The sequence below is a fragment of the Taurulus bubalis genome (genome assembly GCF_910589615.1).
Source record: "Taurulus bubalis genome assembly, chromosome: 10".
NCBI lineage: Eukaryota > Metazoa > Chordata > Actinopteri > Perciformes > Cottidae > Taurulus > Taurulus bubalis.
In genome coordinates this window covers 26,917,809-26,934,978 of record NC_136598.1, presented here as the reverse complement: position 1 = coordinate 26,934,978, position 17,170 = coordinate 26,917,809, and the positions used below count along the sequence as shown (strand labels likewise).

General features: G+C 41.9%; 1 protein-coding gene across 2 annotated transcripts; it reads right to left on the bottom strand.

Annotated features, from left to right (window-relative positions):
• Nucleotides 1-5,413: 5,413 nt before the first annotated feature.
• On the bottom strand, nt 5,414-16,036 carry LOC306742830 (porphobilinogen deaminase-like). 2 transcript variants are annotated; one of them, XM_079225264.1, is made up of 14 exons: nt 15,903-16,036; nt 12,085-12,138; nt 11,349-11,421; nt 9,562-9,611; nt 9,410-9,465; nt 8,236-8,313; nt 7,700-7,777; nt 7,489-7,564; nt 6,759-6,872; nt 6,618-6,656; nt 6,399-6,518; nt 6,242-6,295; nt 5,722-5,808; nt 5,414-5,605 (listed from the first exon to the last, which is right to left on the bottom strand). In XM_079225264.1, exons 1-14 carry the CDS (start codon nt 15,924-15,926, stop codon nt 5,432-5,434), a joined length of 1,077 nt encoding a protein of 358 aa, XP_079081390.1. In that variant the 5' UTR covers nt 15,927-16,036; the 3' UTR covers nt 5,414-5,431. The 2 variants fall into 2 exon arrangements, with proteins under 2 accessions (XP_079081390.1, XP_079081389.1); XM_079225263.1 differs by lacking the exon at nt 15,903-16,036 and adding an exon at nt 14,392-14,433.
• Nucleotides 16,037-17,170: the final 1,134 nt, after the last annotated feature.

Sequence of the window (17,170 nt, the reverse complement as noted above, 5' to 3'; positions counted from 1 at the left end):
GCTCCAGACGGCTACGTCCCCAACTCTGTGATCCGCGGCTGGAGGAAGAAGACGAAGCAGCTTCCTCAGACGGAGCGTTCGGACGATGACTCGACGAACGATCAGGAGGCTGCGGGTGCAGGAGATGAGAAGAAGAAGAAAGGTGAAGAACAGACGGGTGACTTAGAGGCGAGGAAGAAAGAAATCGAAGATGAGGAGGAGAAAGCGAAGGTGGAGAGAAGGCAGAGGATTGTCCTCCTGAAGGAGTCCTACGTCGTCCAGGCGAAGATCAGCCAGCAGAAGACCTCTGATCCCGGGCGGATGGACGTGGAGCCTCAGAGGCAAGAAGTCAGCTGGGCTCCAAGAAAGCCTGTGAAGTTTGTGTGAGTGATACGTCTCCGATGGTTTAATCAGTCAGAAACTTCTTATGCAAGTCCACACAATAACTGTGTATTTCTGTACACTTTTCAATTCATTATTTTTTAGCCAAATCTCCTCTCATCAAAAAACAAACAAACAACGTAGAGAGCAGAGGGAAGAACCTCCACTCCAACATCTCGATGACCAGAAAACATCCACCGTCATAACCAACGGTACGAGCAAATGAGACGCCGACATTAGAGATAGATATCCTTTATTTATTTATTCATCTTGGAACCTTTTCTATCTCTGTGACTTCAGCGTCTCCGGTGGAAAGTCCTGCGGTGTCTGCAGAAGACGTCCTCTCAAAGCAAGGTGACTGTCTCCAAGACCACATAGAGCTCTCTCTGTTTATAAAAGACATTGTGAAGACATTGTGAAGACATTGTGAAGACATTGTGAAGACATTGTGAAGACATTGTGATGACATTGTGAAGACATTGTGATGACATTATGAAGACATTATGAAGACATTGTGAAGACATTGGGATTTAGGAAAACCTCACAAGAAGTCCAGAGCTGTTGTACAGTTTGAGTCATGAATTCTTGTTTGGATTGAATAATAAAACCTTAAAGTTCCATAGAGGAACTTTCATCTGGTTCCCCGACATGGTCTACATCAGTAAACAAGGAGGGAAGGGGAGAACCAGAACCAGAACTGAGAGGGGCAGACTGTCAGACCCTGCTGTAGTAAAATGAGAGGTTTTCTAAAGGGACCCTGGTGCTCAGAGACACTACCTCTTTAGTCCACAACCAGAACCAACACTACATGAGAGGTTTTCTAAAGGGAGTAAACGGTGATGGGATGTCTATGAAAGACAATCTCCAAAATGTTCTTGCCTGAGGCCCATTGGTTGTTATTGTATTTAAATTGTTCTTTGTCTTACATGCACCTTTCCATACTCACAGAACCCAGCCCATATGGATCACCTAGAGAGCCCCAAAACATGACTCCTCATCCCCCGAAGCCTCCTTCTCCAACCCCCGTCAATCCTCAACCTCAACCAAACCTTTGGCCTCAACCTTCTCTAACCCAAAAAGATCTTCAACCAGACCTTGGGCCTCATCCTTCTCAAACCCCAGAAGATCCTCAACCAGACCTTGGGCCTCATCCTTCTCTAACCCAAAAAGATCCTCAACCAGACCTTGGGCCTCATCCTTCTCTAACCCAAAAAGATCCTCAACCAGACCTTGGGCCTCATCATTCTCTAACCCCAAAAGACCCTCAACCAGACCTTGGTCCTCCCTCTCCAACCGCAGAAGATCCTCAACCCCAACCAGACCTTGGATCTCCTCAGATCTCGCCAATCAGGTATAAAAGGTTCCTCCTCTCTTCCACCAAATATAACTACAACGAAAACCAAACGCAGGTACCCGTCGATCAAAGAGTCTTGAAGCTCTACAGGAAGTTCAAAGCTGGCAACAAGAACTTGCCTGGCCTCAGAAAGACCTTCACCGTGACCGAGCGTCCTCTTGCTTCTCCGCCCTCCTCCGTTCGGTCTGTTTCTGATGGTCTGAAGTCCGAGTGGAGGAATAACCTGCACAATCCTCTCCAAGGTTTTTTTTCTCCACTGACCACCAGACAGCTGACCCTGCACAATCCTCTCCAAGGTTTCGGTTATCCACTGACCACCAGACAGCTGACCCTGCACAATCCTCTCCAAGGTTTCGGTTATCCACTGACCACCAGACAGCTGACCCTGCACAATCCTCACCAAGGTTTCTGTTCTCCACCGACCACCAGACAGCTGCACCTGCACAATCCTCACCAAGGTTTCTGTTCTCCACCGACCACCAGACAGCTGCACCTGCACAATCCTCACCAAGGTTTCTGTTCTCCACCGACCACCAGACAGCTGCACCTGCACAATCCTCACCAAGGTTTCGGTTATCCACTGACCACCAGACAGCTGCACCCGCACAATCCTCTCCATGGTTTCGGTTCTCCACCGACCACTAAAGAGCTTCTCGTTGAGTCTTCCGAAGCCGGATCACTCGCGACAATCGTTCCTCCTCTGTGGCCCGGCGAGGCAGCGGCACACCAGAGGGTGGTGCACAGGATTTCGATGACGGACACCCAAGAGCCCCCGTCCTCCCACTTCAACCACGTGATCCCTTTGAACGCCCAACAGACCTTCTTCCCTTTGAATCCCAGGGGGAAGACTGGGTACGGCAGGCTGCAGTTTGAGTGGATGAGGGGGGCGTGATGAGGGGGGCGTGATGAGGGGGGCGTGATGAGGGGGGCATGACGGGGACCAGCTGTGGTGAGGACCAACGCGACTGCGGTCAGCTTTTTACGATCTTACGAGATCTCACGAGATCTACTTAGCAACGGGCGAGCTCTTGAACCATTTATCGTGAGGTTGTTTGGTTGAACAATAAACAAAGAAAAAAAAGAGCTTTGGCCATTGCTTCATTAGTTGATCCGCTACTTCGATTCAGAACCGACATTTCTCCACAAATATGGAATTGGTTGGCATTTCGTGCGGACATTCATGGTCTCAAGAGGATGCATCCCACTGACTTTGCAACTTTCTTTTTTGCACCAGCTGCGGGTCACAACTGTCCATTCACCATCAGGTTTAGTTTAGTATAGTTGCACAAGTTAAAAATGCCCAAACTCAAAGAAGTGCAAGAACAGGCCGAAAACTCCAATGGGTATATTTGAAGCATTGAATCAGGCGGGAGAAGCCCCTCCATTGTTTCAGTTCCTCTTAATCTTATCAACAAATTACCTCTGCAAGCAAGACATTAAGTTGACTAAGAACGAGCCTGTGACTTTGCTTTAAAGTAGGTTTTGAACTGATCAGGAACATTCCCGTCACCTGGAAGTATCTTATAAATGTTTTTATTTACACATACAACAGCGATCTTTCCTCCAGGAAACCGACGATTTATTTGTCGCGTAGCTTACTTATTAACGTACTTTATTAACGACACTTCTGTAGGTATTTTAACTCAACCGACGGTCTTTTCCTGAACCTAACTAAGTATTTCACGATCTTTTACTAAACCTAAGTATTTTACGATCTTTTGCCGAACCCAAGTATTTTACGATCTTTCCCTAAACCTAGTATTTCATTATCTTTTCCTAAACCTACGTATTTCACGATCTTTTCCTAAACATACATATTTCACGATCTTTTCCCGAACCCAAGTATTTTACGATCTTTCCCTAAACCCAAGTATTTTACAAAATTGTATTAAACCTGTCAATATATATTTTTGATCGTTTTCTAAACCTAACTCGTAGTTTTGTTGTCTAAACCGACCTAAGTTGTTTCCTATAAAGACAGAAGTTTATTTTGACTGTATTCATGTAACTAGTGGAAATACAGTCGATACCCATTGCTGGACTTTTGTAGAATTATGCACAAAAAAGGAGGAGTAACTTTTTGTAAGATTTCATATGAGGATCCATTATTTCAGGTGATACACGTCTCAAAATTAATGGATTAATTGCCATAAAATGTTCTAGACATTCATGTTTCCTAGATGAATGTATGTATGTATGTATGTATGTATGTATGTATGTATGTATGTATGTACGTACGTATGTATGAATGAATGTGTGTTGACAGGTAAACACACATTCAACATTGGTTTCTTGACATCAGTGGTTTTTAATTTGATCTTCACATTAGAGGCAAAAAAAAAAGTCAACATGTGAATATTTTGTCATTGACAGATTGAAGACTTTCATACAGACGTTAAAGCTGAGAAACAAACATGGCCGACGCTGCCTCACCTCGGAAGGTTTAAATTAAGTATAATGTACAATAAAGACCTATGAAATAAAAATAACACAATGTTGAACTGATGCAGACGAATAAACACGCGAAGCGGAAATAACTTTGATAAAAATCTAAAACAAAAGTTTGAAAATCTAACTTCTGCATCTCACACACAACGACATTACAGCACATGTATTTGTTAACTTCATAAAAACAAACATTTTGAATAGCTGTGGATGAACTAGAAAGACATAATTATGACTTATGTATTTCTTAATTATGACTCAGCGTCTCATAATTAGGACGTCCATATCTCAAAGGTGAGAAAGAAACTACTACATTATGAGATTCTACAGATAAAGATGGCGTAAACAGGAGATATGGATGTTATTATAATACTTCTTTATACCGAAATCACAAGAAAACAACGTCATAATTATGAGATACAGAAGCCAGAATTACGAGATACTTTAGTTCCGTTTGTTGAATGTAAAGGATGAGACTTTACCTTTAAAACACGTCACGGTTTAAAGGAATAATCTGCGACGTTTTTACTTCAATTACGTTTGTTTGGCTGCGTTACTCGTCTGGAGACAGACAGGAGCAAATATATCTCTTTGTTGACACCAGACTCCACAAAACACCACGTCTGACAGGAAGAGGTGGAAACGTTCTTAAGCGCCTCACACAAACACACTTCTGTAGGGAAGGGACTTTTATTTTGTAAAGATGAAACCGCGTCACGTCCCTACTTGTAAAGTTCTGATCTCCGAGCTGGAGAGACTCCTCTTTGGTTCCATCAAACGTCGGCCTTTCAAAAGGGGGGTAATATTTAAAATGCTGAATTTCTAGCTGCATCCTGTTTATATTGACACGACTCTCATATGCATTAAAAAAAACTAATAGGACATCCGCCTGTGTTGGAGCTGTAAGTGCTGACGACGACGTCTGAAGGCCACGTTTGGTTCTCACCGCTAGTCCCAGTAACGGGTTCTCCACCTGGACATGGTTCCGCGAGGCACTAAAGAGGAACAGGAACCAAGTCCACGAGTTCTGCAGACACCAACGAGCACCGCTTTTAAAATCGATTCATCGGCCTGCACCAGAAACATAACATCAAAATAAAAATAAAGGCTTTTACTGGACGAGGTTGGCCGAGACCGGCGGCCCGAGACCGGCGGCCCGAGACCGGCGGCCCGAGACCGGAGGCCCGAGACCGGCGGCCCGAGACCGGCGGCCCGAGACCGGAGGCCCGAGACCGGCGGCCCGAGACCGGAGGCCCGAGGACCCGTCTGCGATTATCTGGCGTCGTTGAGCTGCCGGGCCACCGTGAGGATCTCCTTGGCCCCTTTGCTCAGCAGCAGGTTGGCCAGGTCGACGCCCAGCCGCTCGGCGTTGTCCTGGGCTTCCCCCGGGATCTTGGCGGCCGTGACGCCGACGCGCTGGACCCGCTCGTCCACCGCGTCCGAGCTCTGCCACAAACACACACGTCATCAACATATACACAATAATAACCACAGCAGATGATTGTGGAGGGGAACTGTAGGGGCTCTATGACGGTTCCCTGTGGAGCGCCCTCCCCTGTTACCTTCTCGTCAGCGGCCACGCTGGTCTGCATGGTTTCCTTCAGGCTGTCCGACCCGTCCAGGCTGAAGACCGCCCCCGTCAGGTAGAGCTGGAACCGCAAAATGACCTTCAGTTAGTCTGCAGGGTTCACACACATTCTGACCAATGGATTTCCATGACTTTTCCGTGACTTTAAACCAAATTTCCAAGACTTTTAACCACATCTCCATGACTTTTAACCAAATTCCTAGGACTTTTAACCCAATTTCCAGGACTTTTAACCAAAATTAACATTTAGTGAAATCTGGGTGTAAACAGTAAAAAGTGAGTAAATGTAGTACAACGATGAGAATACAAAGCATACAGTAAACCTTAAATGACACAAATGAATGAGACAATAGCTTGATTAAAAGAATAAACATTTATATAGATGCCTGCTTATATTTTGAGTGTCTTTCTTTTAAAAAGCATATTAATTATGTGTGTGTGTGTGTGTGTGTGTGTGTGTGTGTGTGTGTGTGTGTGTGTTTGTGTGTGTGTACCTGAGAGTTCTTCAGTTCGGTGTCTACGGCCACCGGGACGCTGCAGCCGCCCTCCTGCAAAGGATCCGTTAAATACATGAGGATTACCATGTTCACACAACAAGTCAAAGAGTGTGTGTCTGTATGTGTGTGAGAGAGTGTGTGTGTGTGTGTGTACCAGGCGTCTGAGGAAAGCTCTCTCAGCTATGCAGCGCAGCACCGTGTCCGGGTCATGGAGGACAGACACCATCTCCAGGATGTCGACGTCTCTGGACCGAACCTCCACCGCCAGAGCGCCCTGACAACACACACATTTATATATAAATACATATAAATACATATATACACACACACGTGTGTGTGTTGCGTTATCATCCATCGGTTAGCCTCCTCTCACCTGTCCAACGGCGTACATACAGTCCTCCGGTCCGAGGATCTAGAGGTGGAAACAAGCAGTGTGACTGTTAGACAACAGACTGCTCAGAGGTCAGAGGTCAGGGGTCAGGGGTCTTGGTGGTCAGGTGGTCCAGGTCTTTACCTGGCTGATCCGGTTCTCCCAGCCCATCCTCCCGAGGCCGGCGGCAGCCAGGATGATGGCGGCAAAGTCCTCCTTCTCGTCCAGCTTCTTCAGACGCGTGTTGAGGTTCCCTCTCTGGAGGCGACGGCTCAGGAGAACAATTCAGAGAATCTAGTCTTCAAAACAACTTCTTCTTTTTAAGATATGTACGAGTTCTGAGCCGAATATGAACTCATGTTTACTGAGAGAAGTAGAGTCATTTATATAGACTTCTATACAACCAGAGGAGTCACCCCTGGTGGTCAGGAGAGAGAATGCAGCTTGAACACATGAAGCATAGACTTCTATACAACCAGAGGAGTCGCCCCCTGGTGGTCAGGAGAGAGACCACCAGCTTTAGCACATGAAGCATAGACTTCTATACAACCAGAGGAGTCGCCCCTTGGTGGTCAGGAGAGAATGCAGCTTTAGCACATGAAGCATAGACTTCTATACAACCAGAGGAGTCGCCCCCTGGTGGTCAGGAGAGAGAATGCAGCTTTAACACATGAAGCATAGACTTCTATACAACCAGAGGAGTCGCCCCCTGGTGGTCAGGAGAGAGAATGCAGCTTTAGCACATGAAGCATAGACTTCTATACAACCAGAGGAGTCGCCCCCTGGTGGTCAGGAGAGAGACCACCAGCTTTAGCACATGAAGCATAGACTTCTATACAACCAGAGGAGTCACCAATGCTTCCTGAAAGGATACAATATCTTTGAAATCCAGGTGAGGGAATCTCTTCTTCAGCTGAGCGGCTCGGCGTAGTGAACTGGTGCCGATCACACTAACAAACGTAAAGAGAGGACGTCCAGTTAGCAACACCAGTTAGCAACACTAGTTAGCAACACTAGTTAGCAACACAGTTAGCAACACAGTTAGCAACACAGTTAGCAACACAAACCGACTCGTTGGGCTGTACCTGTTTTCTGGGAGAGTCTCCAGAGTTTTGCCCACATGTTTGGGGTGCAGAACCACTGCATCATGGGGGTTCTCTCTCCTGGAAGCAGACAGGAAGCAAACAAACACAACTTCATGTTTTGTTTAATCTTAACATACTCTTAACACTTTATTGTTCTAAATGTTTATATTTGTACATTTTTTGTTATTCTTAGGTTGTAAAATTTGATCAAACTTATTAAACTTTTATTTTATCTTAAATACTTATGAAATATAACTATATAGTATTTATCAATATCACTGTTTCCAGTCGTTTCTGGTGTCAGAATCACTTCTTATATATGTTTTACTCTTGTACTTTTTCTATTTTTGTTTATTTATTTACCTCTTATTGCTATTGTGACAATATTATGTATTTTACGCTTAATAATTGTTATTCTATTGTTCATATGTGTATATTGTTTATTTTTGCTGTTCTTCTGTTGTAATCTTCAATGAAACACGAGGATCTCCTTCAGGATTAATGAACTCGTCTCCAGACAGTGAGAGGAAACCTACTTCAGCACGGCCCCGATGGTGAAGCCCGCCGGCAGCGTGGTGGGCAGGTCCTTCAGGGAGTGGACGACCAGGTCCACCCTGTGGGAGAGAGGTCGTTATGGAGGCGAGTCATGAGGCCGCTCTGAGGCCGGAGGACGAGAACGGAGAGAATGTTGTGGAGATGAAAAGGAACGGCTGAGAGACGCCTTTCATTCAACGGGTTTTACTTCTTCAAAGACATTTTTCTGCCATAGAAATACTTTAAAAAGTTGCTCTGAAGTCCTCAGAGGGAGAAGATATATCAGCATTAAAAACTGTTTATATTAATATTACTTTCCACCTTCACAAAGTATTATCTTTTGTATCATAGTCTGGGTGAATACTCGATTCTGATTGGCTGCAGGATGTCCATTAACTCCTGATGAACACCTGCTAAGTAGTGCTTAACTAATCCTTAACTACTATTACTAATACTTCTTAACTACTACTACTTAACTACTTCATAACTACTATTACTACTTCTTAACTACTACTACATAACTACTATTCTGCTTAACTACTTCATAACTACTATTACTAATACTTCTTAACTACTACTACTTAACTACTTCATAACTACTATTACTACTTCTTAACTACTACTACATAACTACTATTCTGCTTAACTACTTCATAACTACTATTACTAATACTACTTCTTAATTACTACTACTTCTTAACAACTACTACTACTTGACTTCACACTGTGTGATAGTTGTGTGAACATCAGTGCTGATCATAAATACCTATTTTTTCTAGTGGAAATATTAGAAAGTACAATTTAGAATCCGAGGCTCGAAAACCTGAAGTGTAATGTTGTGGGATCAAAGGTTTTAATGAGTTTTAAAGAGTTGTAAAGGGTTTTAATGGGTTTTAAAGAGTTGTAAAGGGTTTTAATGGGTTTTAAAGAGTTTTAAAGGGTTTTAATGGGTTTTAAAGAGTTGTAAAGGGTTTTAATGGGTTTTAAAGAGTTGTAAAGGGTTTTAATGGGTTTTAAAGAGTTGTAAAGGGTTTTAATGGGACCACTTTGGTGCAGAGTGTATTTTGGCTACGAGCTTCTTTACAGACTTAAAGCTGGTGCACGAGGGTTCAGTTCACGCTGAGTATTTCCAGCAGCTACGCTGCCGTCCTGACTGGCGACAGACGTCACACTCACTCGTTCCTCTCCAGAGCCGTCTCCAACTCTTTGGTGAACAAGCTCTTCTCTCCAATCTGCGTTCACACAGGAGAAAAATATCATTATTATTCTTGACATTTATCCGTCACATTGAGAATAAGACGTTCACTTCGCATCATGAGGATTCTCACCTTTGATAAAGCCGTGTCCAGGATTTTGTCCCCGATGGTGGACATGGCGACTGAAGGAGAGAACAAACATGTAATGGTCCGATGAAGCGGCAGCGTCAACGACAGCAGACAACAGGATGCGAGAGCAACGCTTTTTTACTGCTGATCCACCTGATGGCTTTTAAAAACTCTTTGGCTCTTTCTACCATCAGTCTGCTCTCCAATTGCTTCCAGATTGTTGTAGAGGGTTGGTAGATTATTGGTAGTGTTGGTATATTATTGGTAATGTTGGTAGATTATTGGTATTGTTGGTATATTATTAGTATAGTTGGTAGATTATTGGTATTGTTGGTAGATTATTGGTATTGTTGGTATATTATTAGTATAGTTGGTAGATTATTGGTATTGTTGGTAGATTATTGATATATTATTGGTATTGTTGGTAGAGTATTGATATATTATTGGTATTGTGGGTAGATTATTGATATATTATTGGTATTGTTGGTAGATTATTGATATATTATTGGTATTGTTGGTAGATTATTGATATAGTATTGGTATTGTTGGTAGATTATTGATATATTATTGGTATTGTTGGTAGATTATTGATATAGTATTGGTATTGTGGGTAGATTATTGATATATTATTGGTATTGTGGGTAGATTATTGATATATTATTGGTATTGTGGGTAGATTATTGATATATTATTGGTATTGTTGGTAGATTATTGATATAGTATTGGTATTGTGGGTAGCTGTTGGTAGCTCAGGTCTGTTGGGCGGAGGAGGGGGAATAAAGCCGGGACATCAACTGTTATGGACAAATACTGATAAAGGTGTAACCTGTTCCACCCTAACAAGTGCAGACGTCAATCAAGGGCAGTTTGTACACGCCCACTCAGTCCAACACCCACAATATTAACAGACTACTCAGTCCTAAAACGCAAAGGTACCAGGATGTTCTTCTGCATCCTGGTCACAGTTTGCAGTATTAAAGCCAGCATGGCTTTTGTGTCCTGGCTTTTCTTTTCTGACCCACAATCCTTTGCGCAGCAGATATATGAGCAAGAGGGTCAAAGTTCAAGGTGCTATTTTAAGAGGATTTCCTGATTGATTGCAAACTGCTACAGACTTTGTAAGAGCGGCTGCAGGGAGGACTAAAAGTAAAAAAGATTAAGAACGCGGCTGCAGGATAAATAATAAAAATTAAAAAACAGTGACAGTGTCTATTCAGTTCTATGTTTATATACATTAATAATAATGAATATTTTAACTGTATGACTATAATATAATTCATATTTGAACTATCAATATAATATAATCAATATTTATACTGTAGACATATCATACAAATATAAAATATTTTAACGATTTAAATATATGATATAATTGCAATTGTAACTGTATAAATATTACATAATTAATATTTAAACTGTATAAATATGATAATATAATTACTATTTTAAATGTATAAATATATTATATAATTAATATTTTAACTGAATAGATATAATAATATAATACAAATGTAACTGTATAAATATAATATTATTAATATTTTAAATGTATAAATATAATAATTAATATTTTAACTGAATAGATATAATAATATAATACAAATGTAACTGTATAAATATAATATTATTAATATTTTAAATGTATAAATATAATAATTAATATTTTAACTGTATAAATAATTAAACTGTATAAATATAATAAGTATTTTAACTGTATAAATAACAATAATCAAACCATTCAACCATGCTGTGCACACAGAGCCCCAGTCCTCTGACTGAAGGGTGCTCACCTATTTCCATGGTGACGTCGGGGAATAGCTCCTTCAGCCGGTCGGCCACGCCGTCCGTCTGGATGCGAGCCAACTGAGGAAGAGGAGGAAGAGGAGGGGCGAGAACTTCACCGACCGTTACAAATAAATCAGTTTGCAGAGCGGAGGAGGGCCGATGAGCTTTATCTCAGAGGACATTGTGGAGGCAGAGCTGCTTATCTCCAACAGAAGTAACGGCTCATGATAACACAGAAGTATAGACTATGACACAGCACTCTGAAGGATTAAGAACAACGTGCTTTCAGGACTAAAAGACTTACAGAATAAGAATTATGAGCAAGTAGGATGAGGATATGGGAAATAAGATCGTATAAAACAGCTGAAGTTAAAGAAAAGGTTTAAAACAACATAAAATGCAAATATCAGATGGCGTCTCATATAAAAGAGATAAAATGCCAATAAAAGAACATCATGATAAACATTGTAAGGGGTTAATAACGATGTAATACGATAACCATCATTGTAATGAATACATTCTTAAAATGTGTTCTCAAAGTGACAGAACCTTCTACCTTCAGTTAATGATCTGTCGCTCTGTGAGCCTGAGTTTGGTTCTTTGGGACGTTCCTTAATTCATAGAAAACTAACATGGATGATATTTACGTTGATGTCATATTTAAACCCTAAAATAAAAAAGGACAATAATCGTAAACCGGCAGAAGCCCAGAACCCTCCAGGTGAGTCCGGTGTTCCGTACCTGGCTCTTGCGTGTTCCGACCCGGATGACCCGACTCGCCTTGCCGCTCCCATCCTGCAGACGACACAGAGAGAACTTAGAACGGCCTCACGACTAGGGATGGGTGTCCTTTGGGTTTTTCCCCGATACCGGTGCTAAAACAATACTTTTAAAACGATACCGGTGCTAAAACAATACTTTTAAAACGATACCGGTGCTAAAACAATACTTTTAAAACGATACCGGTGCTAAAACGATACTTTTAAAACGATACCGGTGCTAAAACAATACTTTTATAACGATACCGGTGCTAAAACTTTTAAAACGATACCGGTGCTAAAACAATACTTTTATAACGATACCGGAGCTAAAACGATACTTTTAAAACGATACCGGTGCTAAAACGATACTTTTATAACGATACCGGTGCTAAAACGATACTTTTAAACCGATACCGGTGCTAAAACAATACTTTTAAAACGATACCGGTGCTAAAACAATACTTTTAAAACGATACCGGTGCTAAAACAATACTTTTAAAACGATACCGGTGCTAAAACGATACTTTTAAAACAATACCGATGCCTAAGCGGTGCCTGAACCGATACTTAAACAAATTAAAGAAAGACTTTTTTTATTGCCAAGGCAAAAAGAAATCTTCAAATTGAGCAATATATTAACTGTTTAAAGTATATTATAAATATAAATAAATACAAAACACTTCAAACTACAGGTTCAAACTTTTTAACTTCAAACTATAAACAATATATTAACTGTTACCAACTGTTTACCTTTTGGCATTTTCTGTTAAAAGCTAACTACTGTAGCTATACAAGCGGTAGTCTATCAGCTAGCTACTGTAGCTATACAAACGGTAGGCTATCAGCTAGCTACTGTAGCTATACAAACGGTAGGCTATCAGCTAGCTACTGTAGCTATACAAACGGTAGGCTATCAGCTAGCTGCTGCCAGGACGGAGTCATCAGAGTTGTGTCAACCGTAGTGTAAAGTACCGAAAACCTGTGCCGCATTGGCACAGGTCTTCAGTACCCAACCCTACTCACAACCCTTTAGAACGTTCCTCACCCTCACAACCCTTTAGAACGTTCCTCACCCTCACAATGCTCTAGAACGTCCCTCACAACGCTCTAGAACGTCCCTCACAAGCCTTTAGAACGTCCCTCACAAGCCTCTAGAACGTCCCTCACAAGCCTTTAGAACGTCCCTCACAACCCTCTAGTACGTCCCTCACAACCCTCTAGAACGTCCCTCACAAGCCTTTAGAACGTTCCTCACAACCCTCTAGAACGTCCCTCACAACCCTCTAGAACGTCCCTCACAACCCTCTAGAACGTCCCTCACAACCCTTTAGAACGTCCCTCACAAGCCTTTAGAACGTCCCTCACAACCCTTTAGAACGTCCCTCACAAGCCTTTAGAACGTCCCTCACAACCCTCTAGAACGTCCCTCACAACCCTCTAGAACGTCCCTCACAAGCCTTTAGAACGTTCCTCACCCTCACAACCCTTTAGAACGTCCCTCACAACCCTTTAGAACGTCCCTCACAACCCTTTAGAACGTCCCTCACAACCCTCTAGAACGTCCCTCACAACCCTCTAGAACGTCCCTCACAACCCTCTAGAACGTCCCTCACAAGCCTTTAGAACGTCCCTCACAACCCTTTAGAACGTCCCTCACAACCCTCTAGAACGTCCCTCACAACCCTCTAGAACGTCCCTCACAAGCCTTTAGAACGTTCCTCACCCTCACAACCCTTTAGAACGTCCCTCACAACCCTTTAGAACGTCCCTCACAACCCTCTAGAACGTCCCTCACAACCCTCTAGAACGTCCCTCACAAGCCTCTAGAACGTCCCTCACAACCCTCTAGAACGTCCCTCACAACCCTTTAGAACGTTCCTCACCCTCACAACCCTCTAGAACGTCCCTCACAACCCTCTAGAACGTCCCTCACAACCCTCTAGAACGTCCCTCACAAGCCTTTAGAACGTCCCTCACAACCCTCTAGAACGTCCCTCACAACCCTTTAGAACGTTCCTCACCCTCACAACCCTCTAGAACGTCCCTCACAACCCTCTAGAACGTCCCTCACAACCCTCTAGAACGTCCCTCACAACCCTTTAGAACGTTCCTCACCCTCACAACCCTTTAGAACGTCCCTCACAACCCTCTAGAACGTCCCTCACAACCCTCTAGAACGTCCCTCACAAGCCTTTAGAACGTCCCTCACAACCCTCTAGAACGTCCCTCACAACCCTCTAGAACGTCCCTCACAACCCTTTAGAACGTCCCTCAGAACGTGGCTCACCCTTGTGTACTTGTATGGTCCGTCCATCGTGAGCTCTGTGGAGCCTTTTGTGTCCGCTGAGCTCATATAGACTCAAGATACTGAACAGAGGCCTTTTTACCTCCTCCTCCTCCTCCTCTTCCTCCTCCTCCTCCTCCTCCTCCTCCCTGGCTCTAAAAGATAAGTGGCCCTTCAAGAGTCCGTTACAGGAGAGGTCTTGTCTGAGGTGTGGTCAGAGGGAACCTTCACTGTGTGCAAACTAAAAGATCCTAAAATTATAAAACTGTTTTTAAACGTGCTGAACGTTACAATATGAAATAATAAAAAAGGTGTCTCGCTTACATTAAATATGAACTCCAATTAAATCCTTTTACAATGAACATTAGTACAATTAATAATACATTTATCTATAGTAGAGTAATAGTACATGTAACACAAAGTACTTATATTAGGCATTTAAACATGTTATTACATTATTTCACGATTTACTTTTGAGTGACGACTTCAAAATAGGACTTTTTCTGAAACTGTATTCTTTTGTTTGTCTAAAAACTGCATTAAATAAAGTCACATGTAAAAGTACATTTACTGTAGTAAAGTACAGAGTACTTTCAGTAAAGGAGGAGTACACTGAGGAGCAGGAAGTGGGAAGGGCCTAGCTCAACCAGAGCATGTATATGGGCATTTTTAACTGGATTAAAAACATATATTGCTACATTTAATTATTAATAAATTAACTTTAAACTTCAGTAAAATGTTTCCATGCAAGTATTTAATAATTAAGAAACAAATGAAATCAGAATATGTTATATTTTGTAGTAGTATATCTATATTTTTCACTGCTAACATTTAATATTTACAAGGCTAACAGATATATTTAGCATAACAAAGATTTGTTAGCTGGGACGATCCCGAACGTTAGTTGCCAGATCTCGCGAGAGTAGGTCGTTGAGCCAGAGAGAAGAGTCTTAAACAAAGTGGATTTTCTCCGGATTTGTCGGTCTGAGAAACGTGTTCACGTCAGAATGTCTAGACGACATGAAGCTTGTGGAGAAAACAATGAGAACAGTGTGAACTTCGGTGAAAGAAAGGCTCATAATCTGTGTTCTCGTTCACTTCACGTCGTACAATTCACTACCGACGTTACCAACGTAACGCGAGGGGGCGGGACCAGGCGATGCCGTGCTTATCGTAAAACGCTCCATTGGGCCGTAAAAGCAGCTAAAAGACGGCATCTCTACTTGATGCCGGGAAACCTTCCTCTCTCAGAAAGTACACCACTTGTATATGTTTGCAGGAGCCATTTAATACTGTGGGATGTAAAGTTTAGACGATAAAAAGTAGACAGGGACACGGAGCACTGATTGGATATTGAGATATACGTCACTTTTCAACCAGCCAATGGAAGGCCGAGTTGTGAAACCGACGCACGGGTTGACCAATCACCGCGCTCCAACTGACAGTGGTATGCGGAAATGGCGCTCGCGATCCACAGCGAGGCACTGAAGGTGCTTCATAGTTGAACAACATACCCCGGAGCTCGCTCCCTCCGACATGGCGGCGACCCGGACCCGGACCCGGCTGCTCCGATACTCCGCCTCGACCCAGACACCAACAGTGAAAACAACAACAACAACACGGACTCCGTGAGAGTGGTCGGGAGGACGCTGCTCTCTCACGCGGCGGTGCTATGAATGAGCCCGTGACGTCACCGGACCGGCTAGAGGTCACTTCCTTGTTCCGTCTGGCTCCGTCCCCTCTCGGCCTTGGTGAACTACACACAGATCAAGATGCTTTATTTTATTATCATTACCTCCAAAAAATACATACATATAATTGGCATCTATATCCTCTCTCTCTCTCTCTCTCTCTCTCTCTCTCTCTCTCTCTCTCTCTCTCTCTCTCCCTCTCTCCCTCTCTCTCATATATATATATATATATATATATATATATATATATATATATATAAATATATATATATTTTATAGATATATGTATGTGTATATATATATGTACATACATATATCTATATATATATAGATATATGTATGTACATATATATATATGTACATACATATATCTATAAAGATAGGATAGGAATAGAAGGAATAGAGCTGACAGTCCGGGACTGGAACCTTCACACACACTTTAAATACTGCCGTCTAGTGGCCAAAGGAAGGTACTGCAGCGCTGTGAACAATGTATTTTCATGCAGTAAATAGTTGAAAGTGACAATGTGTGGAACAGAAATCACAAATCAGCCCGTGATGTGCAACAATAAACACAATAGATGAACAATCACGATCTATAGAGATAATTACAACGTCTATGCTTTCTCACCTTTCCCCGTGTCTGCATATTGTAATTTATAGCACAAAAAAGAAATGCAATATAATAAAGGTCTTTTTATTGGATTTCAGCTCGTAATTCATCTTGATGAACATTTTCAAAATGTTGTAAATGTGGAATTTTCCTCAAAAATAAAGTTAACGAGATAAAGATACCTCCAAAATAAATAAATATATATATATATATATATATATATATATATATATATATATATATGACACACAGTATATGTTACAGACATGTATATCCAATGTGGAATTTTATAATGTATCATGACAGACAGTATTCAAGATTCAAGATGTTTTTATTGTCATATGCACAGATAGACAGTTACTCCGTACAATGTATATATATATATATATATATATATATATATATATATATATATATATATATATATATATATATATATATACACATATACATATACATGTATGACAGTATGTCACAC